The sequence below is a fragment of the Psammomys obesus genome, unplaced genomic scaffold (genome assembly GCF_907164565.1).
Source record: "Psammomys obesus unplaced genomic scaffold, mPsaObe1.curated_primary_1811, whole genome shotgun sequence".
NCBI lineage: Eukaryota > Metazoa > Chordata > Mammalia > Rodentia > Muridae > Psammomys > Psammomys obesus.
Genome location: NW_026590341.1, coordinates 501,095 through 518,894, shown reverse-complemented (window position 1 = coordinate 518,894; position 17,800 = coordinate 501,095). Strand labels below are relative to the sequence as shown.

General features: G+C 48.1%; 1 protein-coding gene across 3 annotated transcripts in view; it reads right to left on the bottom strand.

Moving 5' to 3' along the window:
* Positions 1–17,800, bottom strand: part of Chid1 (chitinase domain containing 1) — a 44,130-nt gene that overhangs the window by 14,298 nt on the left and 12,032 nt on the right. For all 3 annotated transcript variants that reach the window (XM_055606826.1, XM_055606824.1, XM_055606825.1), the window contains exons 6-10: positions 17,015–17,121; positions 15,825–15,886; positions 12,273–12,365; positions 5,194–5,295; positions 4,020–4,175 (exon numbers count right to left, since the gene is read on the bottom strand). In XM_055606826.1, coding sequence (XP_055462801.1) covers positions 4,020–4,175; positions 5,194–5,295; positions 12,273–12,365; positions 15,825–15,886; positions 17,015–17,121 — 520 coding nt within the window. The remainder of the gene's footprint in view (positions 1–4,019; positions 4,176–5,193; positions 5,296–12,272; positions 12,366–15,824; positions 15,887–17,014; positions 17,122–17,800) is intronic.

The window sequence follows — 17,800 nt, the reverse complement described above, 5'->3', positions numbered from 1 at the left end:
CTCACAGCTCAAGGTGGGTTTCTGCTGGCTTCTCAGTGGATGCAGAGCCTCCTCTGGGGGATTCTTAGGTCTCTGGTATGGTGTCCCCATGGAATACTGTTGCATCTTATGGAAACAAAAACCACTGATGAGCCTGATCTGCTACTGTCCTGGTAAAGGGGCTCATGACTGAGGTCTACACTTGATCAGTGAAAGTCACTTAAAGCCAGGGTCCCAAAGTCACAACTTGGGGACCTTGAGGGGAAAGGAATCCTTTACCCACACCACTAGTTGTCAGCTGATGCCTGGGATTTGGGGAGAATAAACTAAATGGAAGACTTAAGATCTGGAAGCTGGAGCTAGCTCACTGAGACAAGAGGATTGTCATAAGACTGAGGCCAGCCTGGGCTACAGAGTATGACTGTCTCCAAAACAAAAGAAAACAAGAACATCAAGAATGAGATAAGGAAGGAAACAGGTAGTTCCTGTGAGTTTTAGCAGCAGGGACGAAGAAGACCACAGCAGTGATTCATCCTGTCTTGCACACATCCCAGTGGGAGGGCACAAACAGGATGAAGGGATGAGAGCTCTTCACTCTTCACAGCGGCCTGGGAGGAGAATCTATGAACAATGTCACCAGGCAGCATACAAAGTGTGTAGGATGGGCTGGGGCAGCAACTTTATACAAGGCCTAGGTCCAACTGCAGTTGACATCATAAGAAACAGAAACTTGGTGCCAAAAGCAGAAGGTGCAGGCAGAGGGTGAGGAAAGGGCCTGACCTGGAAGCATAAGCACTTCTAGAAATAGGGATGATGAACCCCAGATTCAGGCATGGAAGGAGAAGACCCCACAGGACACCCCCAAATTGGAGGCCTATCTCACCCCATGCTCCTGGAAAGCAGAATTCTGAGTCAAGAGTAGACACCACACAGCTGAGGCATAGCCATGGGGGTATAAAAAAAAAGGGGCCTAACAGATAGGGTAAGAAGTAAACATAGGGGCTGGAGAAATGGCTCAGAAGCTAAGAGCAACTAGCAGCTCTTCCAGAGGTCCTAAGTTCAATTCCCAGGAACTATGGTGCCTCAAAATCACCTATAGTGAGATCTGGTGCCCTCTTCTGGCATGCAGGTGTATAAGCAGACAGAACATTATCTATATAATAAATAAATCTTTAAAAAAAAAAGGAAGTAAGCATAAGAGGCTTGTCTTCAGGGAGGAGTCAGATGTGGATCTGGCAACAATTGAGGAGCAGGAGCTGTACCCACTCAGGGAACTTCAGCAGTCCTGAGCCAGAGATCTCCCAAGAAAAGCACTTGCCAGGCATCAAAGCTCCCTGCAAGAAGCAGTGCCTATGGGACCTTCCTGCTGTTCTCCCAGGTCTTTCTCCCTGCAGGTCGGCCCCACAGACCAGAACCAAGCGGAGGGGCACATGCTCCTTGGTAAGTACCCCTGAGGCAGGAGTCAACTGCAGTCAGGAGGACAGCCATGTACGTAAGTCTGGATGGCTATTTTATTCTAGCCTTGGAGGATGTGGCCCTGCTGGGTGGGCATCTATACTCAGCCCTGGCGAGGTAAGGCTGGGCAGGCTGGCAAAAGCAACCAGTCCGCCAGGCCTAGCCCCAGGGAAACTGCTTTCTCTACCTAATTTTTTCCCTTGGGTAGGCCCATGCCCAGGTTGGCACACATATATGCTCTCATCTTGCCTCATAGAAGCCATTAGCGAGATGAAGATTGAGAGGTACTACCTACCTTTCCTAGCTGGGCAAATCCTGAAGGGCCAGGAGGCTAAGAACAGCCTGTGTGGAGCAGGCAGGAGTAGCCTTCACCTGTGTGGATGCCCTATGTCTAATTCCTGGCACACACATCTTTAGGCACAGGACACAGCTGTGAGAAGCTGACTTCTCAACAGTCTACTGGAAAATAGCAGGTGGTCAGCCCCCAAGGCTTTGACCAGCTTCCCACCCTATCTGCCCCATTTGTGGGGTCCTTCTCAGTCAGAAACCCTGCCCTACCCTGTGTGCTGTTAGACTTAGACTCAGGACACAAAGCAAGCCAGCAGCTTCTTTGGGCTAGGAGTACAGCCTCTAATTCAAGTCTGTGATGAACCCAGATGTTAGGACCAGTTGTGAGGATACAGAAGAGTGCAGATGTGTAAGGAAGACAGAATTTCCCATCCATGGCTTTGGAGCATAGCCCACCCTAACACCCCACCATGGACAGACCAATGGAAAAGTGGTTGGATAAGAGCTGGATAACAGCTTTGATGAGTGCACCTCCACTGAGTACAAACAGCTAGGGGCCGCAGAGAAGTGTTCCGACTTTTCCACTCCCTGCAAGGGCCAACCAAGTCAACTCTGGGTTTGTCTTGGGGCCAAGGTGAAGAGAAACCTTGAAGCAGAGGCTGAATAGAGCATCAGCACTCAGTACAAGGCAGGCAGCCTGGCTTTGGCTCACTTGCCCTGGGTGACATGCACGGCACCCTTCATAAAATGTGCCTAGGGGTCGGAAAGCAACAGCTGCACCCAGTGGGTAATGACAACCAGATCTTAGCTTCTGGATACCATTCTCCATGGAAAACCACTACAAAAGGGGATGTTTAAATGGGTTCTTTTTGTTTGAACAGATGTCAGTATATATCCCTAGCTGGCCTGGAACTTGATACATAGATCAGGCTGTCCTGAGACTCACAGAAATCCACCTGCTTCAGCCTTCCAAGTACTGGAGTTGAAGGTATACACCATTAGACATCTAAGCAACTAATGGCACCCAGAACAAAGAACCCAGATTTGTAAGGACGCTAAAATACCTAGCATTTAATAGTGAAATTAACTACATCTAACACCCTCAGAAGGGGGCTACCCAAAAACAGTCCCCAACCCTCATTGAGGGAGAAGTCACCTGTGGAGGCCAGCTAGAACTGACCCAGAGGGAGACTCTGAGTAGTGCCACAACTGAATCCACAGATATGTAAAACATGAACTAGAAAACTCATAGATGAGACAAAAAGAACCTGGGTTGGGACGCTGGAGAGATAGGTCAGAGGTTAAGAACACTGGCTGTTCTTCCAAAGGACCTGAGTTCAATTCCCAGGAAACACATGGTGGCTCATAACCATCTATAGTGAGATCGGGTGCCCTCTTCTGGTGCGCAGGCACACACACAGGCAGAATGCTGCATAAATAAATAAGTAAGTAAATAAATAAATAAATAAATAAATAAATAAATAAATAAATAAATAAGAGCTTGGGTGGGGTTAGTGGCAGAGAGGGAATGGCAAAATAAATCAACCTCCACGGAGACCAAAATCAAAGAAAAACATCTGAAGTCCAACACATCTCAGGAGCCAAGTAGGAATCTTATCAGACAGTGTACACCACACATCTGAGGGAGCAGAGAGGAAGAGAATTGAGGAAACTATTGAATGCTTCCCAAACCTGGTACAAAGTGTGAGTGCAGAGAACACTGAGCACAGGTTAACACAGACTGAGGTGATCAAACTGCTGAAACCCACCAGCTAGTACTGAAGCGTGGTGGCAGTGGAGAAACATACACAGGAAAAGTGCAGGGAGAAGTGGAAGCAATACTTTAAAACAGAGACGCTTGGGTTCACACTATTAACACCACAGAGCCAAGATGCTGGAGGAGACCCTCAGTGGAGAAATGATGGGACCAAAAAAGGAAGAGCCAGTCCTGGCCAAGTCCACATGACACAGGCGCTACCCAGAGAACCCATGCACTAAGCCATGTCAAACCCAGCCAGCCATGTACAACCTTCTCCCCAGTAGCAGGACAACTACATCATGGATGCAGGCCTTGGCTATGGCACTAACTCTGTGGGGAAGGTGCTAACCCTGAGGTGTATCCAACAGAGGAGTGGGGCTTTCTACCCAATCAATATCTCAGATTCCAGTCTGCAAAGCCCAAAAGGACCTGCCTGTAACCTTCTCGGTTCCAACTTTTCTCCGTTTTTCCAGGAATTAAAACCACACCTCTATGACTGGCCACACCTAGAATGTGACCAGGAGGACTCTGGGCTTACCTGGCCCCAATAACAGGCTCACGGGCATCCTTGGAGGCTGCATAATCCATGCCATAGAAATTTAGTCCCAGGAGGATCTTGCTTCGCCACTGTGATTTGGGGTCCAGGACCTGGACACAGGCTCGAATCCACGATAATGGAGCATTAGGGCCAGGCCTGCAAGTTCAGTGGGGAATGGGGCCACTTTTAGCAGAAGGCAGGAAGCCCTGTGTCTGACTCTAGTTTGGTCCTCTAGGTCATCTACTTGGGCCCATTTCCTTCTGTTATGGCAAATACCTCTGAAGACTTGGGAAGCCAGATGTAATGGCACACATCTTTAAACCCAGTTCTTGAGAAGCAGAAGCAGGCAATCTTTATGAGTTCAAGGCCAATTTGGTCTACATAATGATCTCCAGGACAGCCAAGACTTCATAGAGAAACCCTGTCTCATCAATCAATCAATCAATCAATCAATCAATCAATCAATGCTGGAGAGATAGCACAGTGGTTAATGGTTCAAACTGCCCTTGCAGAGGACCGGAGTTCAGTTCCCAGCACCTACACCCAGAGGCTCACAAGTGCCTATAACTCCAGCCTCAGGGGATCCAACACCTCTGGCCTTTTGAGAACCCACACACATGCTTATACCCCCAAACGAGACACACATATATAATTAAAAATAACAGGTAAGTCTTAGAAAAATGAGACACTAAACAAATCACAGAAAAATCTTTTAAAAGGGCAGAACCAGAAATACATCATTTAAGTCTTGTAGGCAAAGTGGCCCTGGCACCTTTTGATGCCAGGTGTCTTGCATGGGGCAAAGTGCTTACATGAGCCCTCCTCATCCCTGCAGTAAGAGCAGGTCTAAAATACTGAGCAAGGAAGAGCCAGCAGACATGCAGCTGGGGCCAAGGCCCAAGGAAAACAAGTGGCAGACCAGATTATGCCTATTTTACTGGTGACACCAGATTCCACCCTTTGGCAGGGACTTCCCAAAGAATCCAAACTCCTGAGAATGGGGCAGGTACACCAATCAGCTTCCATATGGCAGCATACAGGTGCAGAAAAAATGGCTGTCCCTCTATGATGAACCACAAAGCCCATAGGCAGATGTCTGCCTGAGAGACCAAGGTACAACCTTATCTTTCTGAAGACCCACTGTACCTACAGCATGCTACCAGCCCATACTCACTGCTGTGCTGTAGAGTAGTCATATGTCATGAGGCTGAAGCCATCAAGTATGGGGGCCAGTTGCTCGAACTCCTTGTGTGTAAACATGCCAAGCTGGTCAGTCCTGTGATAAGACAAACCTACCTTGAGTTAATAGGTATGGACTGCTGGTTTTCCCAAGAGTCAGAGTACTCATGCTGTCTAGGATCCCACCCTGTAACCTTTCTCTTCTCTCTAGGTCAGTGGTTCTCAACCTTCCTAGTGCTATGACCCTTTAATACAGCTCCTCATGTTGTGGTGACCCCCAACTATAACATTATTTTCGTTGCTACTTCATAACTATAATTTTGTTACTGTTAAGAATCATAATGCAAATACCTATGTTTTCCCATGGTATTAGGTGACCCATGAAAATGTTGTTCAATTCTTCCTCTCCCCAGAGGGTCATGACCCACAGAACCCTGGACTACTTTTCCTCAGGGATGGAGGCAATGTGCTATTTGGCTGGGGTCATACATCCTCTAGGTGCTAAAATGAGGGATGAAGTCAAACAGAGATGTCCCTCTTTCCTTGCCCCTGGAAGACTCTGAGCAAAAGAGGGGCAAGAGCTAAACAGCATATGGGGACTCAGCCCTGTTCCAGAAACATTCCATAGTAGGAACACACAGAAGAGGACAGACTCATAGATGTCCCTGTTGCCCAGACATGGATGAGCAATTTCCCCTTGCCCCAAGGCCTTCTATAAACACATTATCTTGGCCCCATAGTGTAACAGTTGTTCCTATTCCTGCTCCTAATCCAATGGGGCTCAGTCAATCTAAAAACATAAGGATTTTGTGATCTCCTTAAAATGAGAAGGGCTCCCCCATACATAGACTCATTTATTTGAATATTGAGTCACCAGTTAGTTGAACTGTATGGGAAGGATCAGGAGGTATGGTCTTGTTAGAGGGGGTGTGTCACTGGGAGTGGGCTTTGAGGTTTCAAAAGCTCATGCCAGGTCCTCAATCTCTCTCTCTCTCTGCCTGCAGATCAGGATGTAAAGATCTTAGCTACTATTCTAGGGCCATGACTGTCTGCTTCTCACCATGATGATCATGGCCTAACCTAAAATTGTAAGCCCCTAATTAAAGGCTTTCTTTTATAAGAGTTGCCGTGGTCATGCTATCTCTTCACAGCAATAGAACAGTAACTAAGACAGGCTCCCACATGGCAAAGGCTTGCCTGCTCCTAGATTGGACCCTCATCCAATAATTCACCAATGAGCCAGGAAGTGTTGGCACATACCTTTAATCCCAGCACTTTGGAGGCAGAGGCAGATAGATCTCTGTGAGTTCAAGGCCAGAGTGAGTTCTAGGACAGGCAGGGCTAAAACAGAAAAACCCGGGCTGGAGAGATGGCTCAGCGGTTAAGAGTACTGGCTGTTCTTCCAGAGGACCTGAGTTCAATTCCCAGCAACCACATGGTGGCTTTCAACCATCTGTAATGGAATCTCATTCTCTTTTCTGCTGTGCATGAAAACAGTGTTCATATACATAAAATAAATAAATCTTTAAAAAAACAAACAAAAAAACCCAGAAACCCTGTCTCGAAAAACCAAAACTAAACCAAATTAAACCAAAACAAACAAACAAGCAAAAAAACAAACAAAAGGAAAAGAATCCACCCATGTTTATACAGGCTCCTAGTATGTCAGGCCCTGGTGTATTCTAGATCTGATGGCTCATGAAGAATGGCATGGGCTACAGCTGGAGGTTGACAGCCTTTCTTAGTCCTACCTTGTGTCAGGGATTCAGCAGTGCAGCAAGAGGAAGGCTCAGAAAGATGAGGCTGAAGCCTTTGGACAGGAAGAAACTGCTGGAACCTAGAAAGCTCCAAGCAGAGTAGCTATACTTGGCAAAGTCCCACACAGGGATCTTTGACTTCACTGAATGCTGGGGAAGAACACTTACCCTGAAGTCTTACAGCAATATCACCCAACCCCCAGACACTCAGCACAAAGAAAAGCAGGCCTCTTCCAATGGCAGGACAAATCTGCATAATAGACATTTATACCTTGCACAGGGAAGGGGCATAGATACTGTCTGAAGATTCCCAGAAGAACTTCTTCCTCTGTTAAATCACACTGTTCAGGCTACAAGCACACTCTGACCCCAGACTAGAAGCTCAGAGGGAACTTTAGACAGGACTAGTCAAAGTAGACAGTGTCTGCCATCTGCCAGGTAATAGTCCTGCCCATTGTCTGGGGTCCTGAGACCACCAATGCTACTCCCTACTAGTTGTGCTTCTTGGACCAGCTGACCTATTAGTCAGAGCTTACCCCAGAGGTGCGGGACAGGCCAGAAGGCACTCTGCTAATTCATTGTAGATTGCAAAGGTCTGATAACTACATGCTTCTGCCTAGGCACAGCTGGCTTCAGTGTTCAGTGTGGTTTGTAATCATCTGAACTTTGGGTTCACTGCCTTTAGGCACAGACCCCTATGGTCACATTTAGTTCCGCCCAGCAGAACTGTCACAGCACTTGCCCTCACTGTGTCACTGGGGCACTAAGCAGGGCAGGTATGGATGGGGAGAAAATGAGGGCTGAGGGCAAGGAAATGGGAAGCACCTGAAGAACAGAGGTGGGTCAGAAGTTCTGACACCAAAGGAGAGGAGAGAGAGTATAGGGACAGGAGTGGTGGGAATGTTGGGAAGATCGTGGGACCCTGTGGGGACCACTTTCCTCAAGTATGCATTATTCCCAGAGATTCCCTCATGCACCTTCTCACAATGCAACCCAACTCCACAGGTTCGGACATTAAGAACAGCCCGTATGTCAGAATGGCCATGTTCTTAAGTGGTCATGATAAGACAAGCCAAACAGGAACACAGCCAACACTGTCTTAAAATAGAACAACCTCCTAGGGTAGTTGCTGTCAACAGGAAAGAAGGGATGCCATTGGGCCTCTTATTACCACCCTCCCTGCTGCCATCCTCCTGGGTATGTCCTTGGGGGTTCTCTGGGACCGTGTCATCCCCCTTCTGCTTTTGAGGAAGAAAGACTATACAGAAGCTGTTGCTAGAGCTATCCCTTCCCAACCTATCCCACTCCTGCCCCAAAACCCTGGGGAGCTGAGCCATTTCTCTTTGTCCCACAGCACCAGGACAAAATGAGCACATACATGCTTGAGAGACATGAAAACAGCTTGCCAACAGACCATACACAGCATGACTTCCAATAAACAGAAATCACTGCTCATGCTGAAAACCTCACATTCTGAATTAATTCTGAGGGGAGAACACAGTATATCAAAACACATCATTCAGTCCTGGGTCTTGGACAGGCCCCATGCAGGTAATGGCAAAGAAGAAAGGTATCCAGCCCCAGCAGTGAGACACTTTTAAGTGCCACTAAGAGCTAAGATGGGGAATCCTTATACTCAACCCCAGGCTACCCTTTCTTTCCAGTGATGATTACCTTTCCTCGCCAGAGAACAGAATTGTAAGGGCACTGGGCTGGGACCCTCCAGCCATGTGGCCTGGACACCCTGCAGTGAGGGAAAATGCCCGGATAGTGCTGGGGTACACTGTGCTGCGGTGGCAGTGCAGTTGTAGCCTGCAGAAATTACTCATGACCACTGTGAGTGCTAGGTATAAAGCTATGGGCCCAGAAATCTCACTCCATTGCTACCTGCAACCTCAGGGAAGACAGAGGGGTTTCAACCATGCCCTAGGGCCACCTTATCTCAGCAATGCAGCACCCTTTCCTACTCTGGATAGCCCAACACACAAACTTGTTCACTGTCCCTCAGTCCACAGAGCGTGTGCCTCCCTCCTCCAGTCTACCATTAACACCATCTACAGCTGGCAGCTTCAGAATATTAGACTTAACAGCCAGACAGTACACCAACTTAGAGACAACCCTTCCTGGAGCTGCCCTCAACTTTCCTCTGAAACCTCCTGCCCTTGGCGCTGTGACCCAGCCTCCTCTGTCTCCTGTTTCTCCATGTTCCTGGACGGTGAGCCAAGTGTCTGTCCAACTTCTTCCAGGACAACAGAATGGGTGTTGCAGGTTTACCTTACAATCAGCAGTCCCTATTGGCCATCTTGCTGGCCTTGCTGTTCCTCTGGCATCAACCTAAGAGGTCCCTAAGAACTAAAGAAGTCAAGGAAATGTGAAAGGCAGGTTGGAGGTTGACCTGACATTTAACTTGCCACACCCCTCACCACCATTCTAGAGAGTATGCTACTGGCCCCTGCAAAATCTAAGAGGCTGGCTAGAAGCAGACCTGATATCTCCTATGTCCCCAAGATGGTGTGTTCCTAGCCCCTGTAGGTCTGGAGAGCTAATTAAACTAGATCTTCTAATTAAACTAGATATGCCCCTCTACCCTGGTTTTAGTATTGCTGAGAGCACCCTGGTGACCTTGAAAGAAGTGTTCAAGGTCAGCATGGCTGAATAGCTGCCCAGTTCTATAACAAGATCCCAAGGGCCTCAGTGCTGTGGCAGCCCAGCTGGAGGCCAGCCCTTTCCCTAGCTGCTCTGACTTAACCTACCTTTGGTGACAAAGGACATAAGTGAATTTTTATTGTTAGATGTCAGTTGTAGGTGCTGAAATAGAGAGAAGCTCATCAAGATGCTAAGCCTTCATTCTCCAAAGGAGCAGAGGGGTTCAGCCTTCTCAAGAAAGACTGATACCCAGCTAGCTCACTCCATTACTTTATTCAAACATTATACAAGGTTAATTGGGGCTGGGAAAGATTCCAACTACCAACGTTATCTTGCTCTTGTTGTCCGTGAGAGAAGACAACCCACACAAACTCCAGGTTTTCGTGGAGTGTCTTAGGACCAAGGTTTGTGCAGCTATAAGCTCTCACATAACACCAAGTGCAGATTCTCCAGAGAAACAGCTCTGGAGACCTTTCTGGGAGGCAGTAGCCCCTAGCTGTCTTCAGAAGCCTCTAGCTTCTACCCAGGTCGGCAAGACTGCTTGTTCAGCTAAGGAAGAAAATTTCCTCTCTGCTACACCAGCCCTAGGTAAACTCAAGGATCAGATAGTTTAGGTGCTTCACACAAAGAAGATGCACCTTGGGTAAAAACATAGGCCCCAATCCCTGGACAAATGCCTAACTTGGGTTCCTCTCATTGGCAAGGGTGGAATCACTGAAATACAGGTGTAAACCCAGCCTGAGATCCATCAAGACAAAGAGGGACACCTCCTGACCTAGCACCTTGTGGTCAGATCAGCAGACACAGTAAAGGGAGGTTCTAGTAGGGAAGGGTCCTCAGAGCCGAGTCCCAGGGAAGAAAGGAAGAGTATCCCTGCACAACACCAAGCAAATAGAACAAAGCCCAGCTGCACACATATGTTCCACACATTAAAACATAGCCTGGTCTATGTGGGGAATTCCAGAACTATACAGTGAGATGTTGTCCCAAAAAAAAAAAAAAAAGTGATTGAGTTAATGCAGCACCTGCACCATGCTTGGGCAGCTGACATGGACACTAGTTGCTGGAGACCAACTTTGTCACCTAGTACTACTAGAACTCACTCCTAGGCAAAGTGCCAGATAGCCCTCATGCTTTCCACTTTCCAGGTACCTACCTAGAGGCACCAGAGCCCACTGCACTCCACAGTAGGACTCCTGGGATGGGCCTGAATCAATGTGGAGAACCTGCTGTTGTGTTCAATGGTCCCCACTAATGGGCTGAGAGCTGAGGGAAGTGTATAGAGAAAACCCAGGCAGCTGGCAGACATCCACAGTATACAAAGGGGCCTTGGTACCCTCAAGGTTGGGGTGGAGAAACTACCTTGAGCTGGTGGGTCTTAAAAACTGCCTGAGTAGTATCACCTGTAGTGACAGGTGGCACTAAGTGACACAGGATAGGTCTTCAGCAACTAGAGTTCCTGTCAGCTGCCCAAGTACCTTATAGGTGCTTCAGTCACTTTTTTTTTTTTTTAAATAACATCTCACTGTGTAGTAGCCCTGGCTGGCCTGGAACTCATCATATAGACCAGGATAGCCTCGAACACAGAGCTCTATCTGCCTCGGGCTCCTGAGTGCTGGAATTAAAGACAGATACACCACACTTGGCTTTCATCTTTATGAGACAATGGTCTCATCATGTAGCCCTGACAGATTCTGGAACTTGCTATGTAGACCAGGCAAGCCTTAAACTCACAGAGTTCTGCCTACTTCTGCCTCCCAAGTGCTTGGAATAAAGGCATGCACCAACATGCAAAGGCACAAGTCATTTCTGTTATAAGTATCATCAACCTGCCACTGATACCCCAGGACATGGAGGCATATCCAACCATATCCAGCTACTGCTATTTCAGATAGCTGAAGACTCAGAAATGATCAGAGAGAAGGGTACTTTCTTCTAATGTATAGGCCAGGGAGCTCAGCATCCATCTGACGGTTTAAAGGCCTTTAAAGAGAGGGCTGCCTTTGGAAGCTTGGCTACCAGGAGGATTTCCAGGACTCCCACCCAATAGTTCTACATCCCACTCCCCCAATACCTGTTACTGCCCACTGTACCCCAGGTCTACCCTCAGATGATTCTGAGCCTCCTATCCAAGTATTATTATTTCTAAGCCAAAACACCAGTGATTTCTATGCTCTAGGATAGAAGCATAGAAACATGGGAATCCAATTGCCTTGGCTCCAGTTTGAGTATCTAGGTCTCTACATTTTGTCCAAAGGTTCCAAAAGACCTGTACCACATGACTGGGAATGATAAATAGCCAGAGTCTGAAACAAAGGCCAAGGTCCATACAGTGGTCCCAGCTGGCAGCAGCTTGCCCAGCTATAGTGTAATATGCTATAGACATAGAAAGTATTGACAGCCTAACCACTGAACTATGTGCCTTGGTGCCCAGAGACAGATAATGAGCCTAAACTTGGTGGACTCTCATGTTGATGAGCTCCTCAGTAGTATGTCTATATTGAGGAACAAGACAGGTTAGAACAGCAGGTCAGCTTCCCTCACCCCCACTACCTAAGCAGAAGGTAATTAGCATCCGGAGTTTGTTTAGTTTTGTTTTGGAGTGGGGAACCCATGTTGATGAGAGAGGGACTGGGCCCTTGACTGTTTTCCACCCTTAGAGTGCACTTACCCAGGGGTGACAGCAGGTGGGATGACCAGAATGGCCAGCAGCCGGGCCTGGTGCAGCGCCTCAGCCAAGTGAGTAAGCATGTGGATGAGGCCTCTGTAAGAACCAAGAATGAAGATTAGCCCGGAACACTGTGGGGTCCCTGGTACCCACTGCTTTGAGAATATAACAAACAAAATCCCAGCCTTAGGTCCTGTCGCAGAACTACAAGTCCCTTCATAGGGTTTCCTGTACCACCCTTCAGTGTGACCCCGAGAGAGAAGCTGAGGAAAAGGAGACTCTGTACCCCAGCTGAGTCTGTCTTTCCTCATACTTGGGTGTCCCCAGAGAAGTGGTGTTTTCAGAGCACTGAAGGGCCCAGAACACTGATCCAGAGGCATCCTATTCACCGTAAGGCTATGGAACACCACAAAATACTTTGAGCAGCACACCAGTTATGGGTTCTGGGAAGGAAAATGGGGGAGGACACCTAAAGTAAATACTAGGAGAGCAGGAGGGAAGAGATAGGGGAACCAGACAAGAAGGTAGGGGAGGCAGCTGGTGGTGTACCTCAAGGACAAATGTCAGCTTCTCTCCTCATATGGCCTGGGAGCCCATTTCTCATCCTTCTAGTAGACTGCCTGTGACATGTTCAATACCAGCACCTTCCCTGAAAATGGCCATGTTAAAGGAGCTGGCCCAATGCCAGCTGTGCTCACTCAGGGAAGTATTACTGCTTGCTGTGTAAAGGATGTCTTCCCTCTCTTTTGTACAGCGGGAGCCTCAGGAACAGCTCCATCTGCAGACAGGTTGACAAGCCCTACATTCACACAGCCAAAGCTGAGAACCCTTCTGGCCACAAGACCTGCCTGTAAGACATGTATGCAGACAGTCTAGAATCTACTTATTCGCCAAGTCCTGGACAGCAATGGCTTCTGTTTCTCTGCTGTGGCCCAAATTGAGCCATAACTTTTCAAATTGAGTATCAGTGATTCCAGTATGACAACTCTAGCCATGGGACTAAGGCCACTTAAGTAACAATTGTCTGTCCTTCTCTGGTCTGGTATACACTTTGTTGGCTGCAGATGGCAATACAAGTATGATACAGTTTTTGGGCAGTCCATCCTCACGCTCTGTGGCTTATCACTTATCTGCACACCACTTATGCAGATGGACCAGGAAAATGCTATCCATGTGTTGAAGTGCCAGAGGCCCAGAACATAGAAAGCCAACTGCACCAAAGGAGGACTTTGCCTGACTGTGGGACAACAGCAGGATGATCTTTTCCCAGAGCACATGAGACCTAAGGACTAAGAGGTGCCTAAGATTGTTCCAGCGGCATTCAGAAGACAAGTGTGAGCTTACCTAATCCCTCTCAAGGGCCCATACTACAGCCACTCTGGACATAGAGACTCTATAAGAATACCCAAGACAGAGTTCTGGTGGGAACCTAAGCAGACCAGGAACCTGGGCAGGGCCTGTGATCATAGGGACCTGAAACTAGGTGGCCCTGAAGGCTGCCTGCATTGCCTTTCCTGCCATGACTAGCAGCTTCTCCCTAAACACAGTAACCGTGACATCTGGCAATCTGAAGAAAAGTCCCCAGAGATGAGTCGCACAGTTCCTTGACACATTCACTATGCTCTGGGAAGGCCGGGCAACCACCTGTCTCCTGAGACTAAGAGTTATGGGCTCTACCATCACCTTGAGCTAAGGGCAAGCACGTATGTGCCAACTATGTTGACTTAGCTCTTCAAATCCAAGACAGATGCCTATAATGAGAGGTAAGAAGTAGCAACCAGGGCAGTAGTCTCCTTAAATATTCCCATTAATATTCCCTTAAATATTACCACAACCAGGCTCATCCTGGGACAGTGTCCAAAGGAATGACAAACCAGATGGTTTTGGGGGCTCAAAAACCTAGTCACTATCTATGCCTCAGCCCCATTACTGCTCTGCAAACAGCTTTCCACTGTCCCTGAGAATAAAGGCTCAACTAGGCTGCTCCTACTTCCATCTCTCCTACTGCAGACTCTGAGACTCCCACCCCTAGACCTCCCTATCTTATATTAATGATCCATTGGGAGCATAGACACAGTGCAACTGTGTTTTACTGAATTGCTACTTGATGTGTTGAAACAAATGAATTATAGCAAATCTCTGATGAACAAATTTATAGTCTCCAGAATTAAAAGAAGGATGTTGGCAGCAGAGTCAGCTTTGGTGGAGCCCTCTGCCCACCAAGGACACAAAGCTGGGCCTGGGGAGGTCACATGGCACCTAACTCTCAGGCCAGAGCTGGGGTTCTTCAGGGGCACTGCAGGCAGAAGATTCCCCACTAACTCAGGGACACGCTTTTCCCCCTATTGGGGGTCTCTTATCAAGGGCAAGGCCCAGGCACACCTGGTTCTATGCACACCTTTCTCTCAGAATGGATATCAAATAACTGCCTCATTCCCACCCCTATAGTGCTTTTTTAATGCTTTTTGCAGATCAACCAGAACCTCCCTTGCAGGCCACAGGAGCGACATGTGGGGATGCTGCCTTCAAGTGGACAGAGTGGAGATCTACAGCCTTCTGTATATAGCAAAGCCTCAAAGAGTAACACAGGGTAAAGGAAAGGAGAGTAAAGGACAGGAGAAGGGCTCAGCCAGTTCTGAGCTGTGGCTTAGGAAGCATATGTGGAACTCCCTTACACAGGAAAAGAGATTGGGCTGATTCCAGAGCTTCTACTGCCCAAACACTTGCTATGGGCTGCAAACCTCTACTGAGGGTATACCAGACAGCCCCAGCCCCATGCAGGGCAAAATGTTCTTGTGTCATCTTCTAAAGGGCAAAATTCCCAATTTGACAGAGCCAAGAAATGCTAGCTATTTCAGGTGAGCCAAATAACCCAAGCTAACTATCAAAAAGGGGCCATTCCTTAGTGCTGTGGTCAGCCTCAAGCTATGTTGGGGCTGCTGGCACTTTCCATGGTTCAGCCATTTCCTGGTTTCACTGGCAAAGGGAAGTAGGATCCTGTGAGTTTAAGATATGTTGGCTGTTGGCTGGTACTGTGGCAGCATGAGGGCCTTTTGCAGCTTCCTCCTAGTATATCATTCCCATGCACTTGGACATTCCTTCCCTACTAAACATTGTGACCATCACATCCCAGGTCTTGGCCACACTCTACCAGCATCTTTTTAGTCCCAGGGAGTCTGCTTTGTGAGGAGTTTCCACAGTGAGAAAGTCTTCACTTGGATCCAAGCTGAACATCTATAGTATAGACCCGGCCACCCTTCTCTCATTGAGTCCTCTTGGGTGAGGATTCCCCCATTTCCTTTAACCAGCCAGGAAGGGCCGCCTGACTAGCACAGTGATGTGATGTTGTCAGGACAAGCTGCCTGCCCCATGGCTATTCCTGGCTTCTCTGGGTAGGCCTCCATCTTTTGTAGGGTTCCATCCCCAACCCGGAGCCCAGAGGCTGAGGAAGAAAGGCCCTTCCAGGTAGATTCCCTCTTCCTTGGTCCTTCCTCTGGCTCCTCCAAACATAGGGGCCAGAAAGAGAACTAAGCAGCTGCCCATATCCCCACTCACACATGTTTCTGGCTCAGCAACTGGCTCCAGACCTCCACCACAAAACCTTCAAAATGCTGGTTCTGAAAGAAATGGGCAGGTGAGGAGAAATGGGAATCTAGGAGGGTTGGGGGAAGACAGAAAAGATGCCACTGGCTCTGCCTACCTGGCAAAGTAGCCCAGTCACTCATGAGCCAAGACCCAAGTCTGCACTACACATTCATTAGTTCCTCCAAAGCAGGAAGCATGGGGAGGTGGAATCCCACAGCAGCCAGAAGGACAGTTGCCCACACTTCTCCATCCCTCCAATAGCCCAGGTATACTGATGGCCAGCAGAGATGGGGTCACCCCAGGAAGAGTTATGGGGTTTTAGCCAAAGGAAGTTTTTTGGCCCCAAAGACAAAAACTATCCCGCCTTTGGGACTCCCAAAGCTGTGGGCAAGAGGTGGTACAGCCTAAGTGGGGTTTATGCTATCCACTCTGGAAGAACGGGTTACATAAGAAGATACCCAAGAAACAAGTCAGGCAAGGGGTGCCAGGTCATACTGCCTGTAATCTTAGCACTTGGGAGGCAGAGGCTAATGAATCAGAAGTTCAAATCCAGCCTCAGCTACACAGTGAATTCAAAGGTCGGTCTGGACTTTGTGAGATACTGTCCCAAAAAATTTTAAATTAAAAAAAAAAAAAAGCCACTGAGATAGCCTGGCAGGTAAGGGAGCTTTCTGCCAAACCTGAAACCCCTAGTTTAATCAATGGAATTCACATGGTAGGAGAGAATAACTCCACCACGTTTTCCTCTGCCCTCTACAAATGTGCTGTGCCATTTATCCTAAACACACACACACACACACACACACACACACACACAATTACATTAAAGAAAAAAAAGAGGAGCCAGGCAGTGGTAGTCCAGGCACATACCTTTAATCCCAGCACTCTGGAGGCAGAGGCAGGTGATTTCTATAAGTTTGAGGCCATGCTGCATCCTGGTCTACAAAACGAGTTCCGAGACAGCCAAGGCTAAACAGAAACAGAGAAACCCTATCTTGGGGGAAAAAAAAAAAAAGAGGGAAGAGCCAGAATGAGGAGCAGAATGAGACAAGTAGGAAAGCTGGGAGTGGGAGGTACAGCCTGTCTGAGAAGTAGGGCCTCCTGGCCTGTGCTCGAAGCCTTGTCTGAGCTTGAAGTCCTGCGGAACACACAGGTCTCACCTTTGCCACCTGTACCACAGTCTTGCTGAGCTCTTCTATCTCATCTTCACTGTCTAAGACATTCCGGAAATCATCGTAAGTCCAGTCTTCAAACAGAAGCCGAGGTACTGGTGGCAAGAGAGAACACACAGTAAGATTATGGCCCAGAAACACTGAATTACCCTCTGCTGCTTGCTATCTGCAAAAAAAAAGTGTTCCCTTGGCTCCCAGACCAGTTAGATCAGTGATAAGCAGGGAGGCCATCCAAGGCAATCATAGATCTATCCAGTGCAGACATTCTGTATCCACACAGCCTGGCAGGGGGGAAATGGGAACAAGGAAATGCTAACATATCAAATACCTATACAGCTGACCTTTCAGGAAACTGGCTGGGCCAGACCCCAGTTCACCTGCATCCTTGCTGCTGCTACCTTGTCTACCTCAATCTGGTTTGATGGCTTCCACTCCTGCACCACAGGATTGAATGACAGGTCCCCTCCTGGCATTGCTTCTGAGCCTCCAGTAGTTTTCCCTAAGCCTGAGCCCCACGCCCTTCCTCTGCTGCCCTCAGGTTCCTGCTGTTCTTTGGAAAAAATTTTCTTCTCATACCAGCTGTGAGCCTCAGAAGCATAGGAAGGGTAGGAACAATGTCACTCTCGGGCCCAGCCTAAAGTTTGGTTCCAGGAAACTCAGTAATGCTTGCTAGACAGGAAAAAAGAAGGAAGATAAAGAACTATGCAGGAAAACCAACAGCCAAGGAGGGAGGTGTCGGTGTTGGTGGCCAACTGCTCAGAACATTCAGGGAAG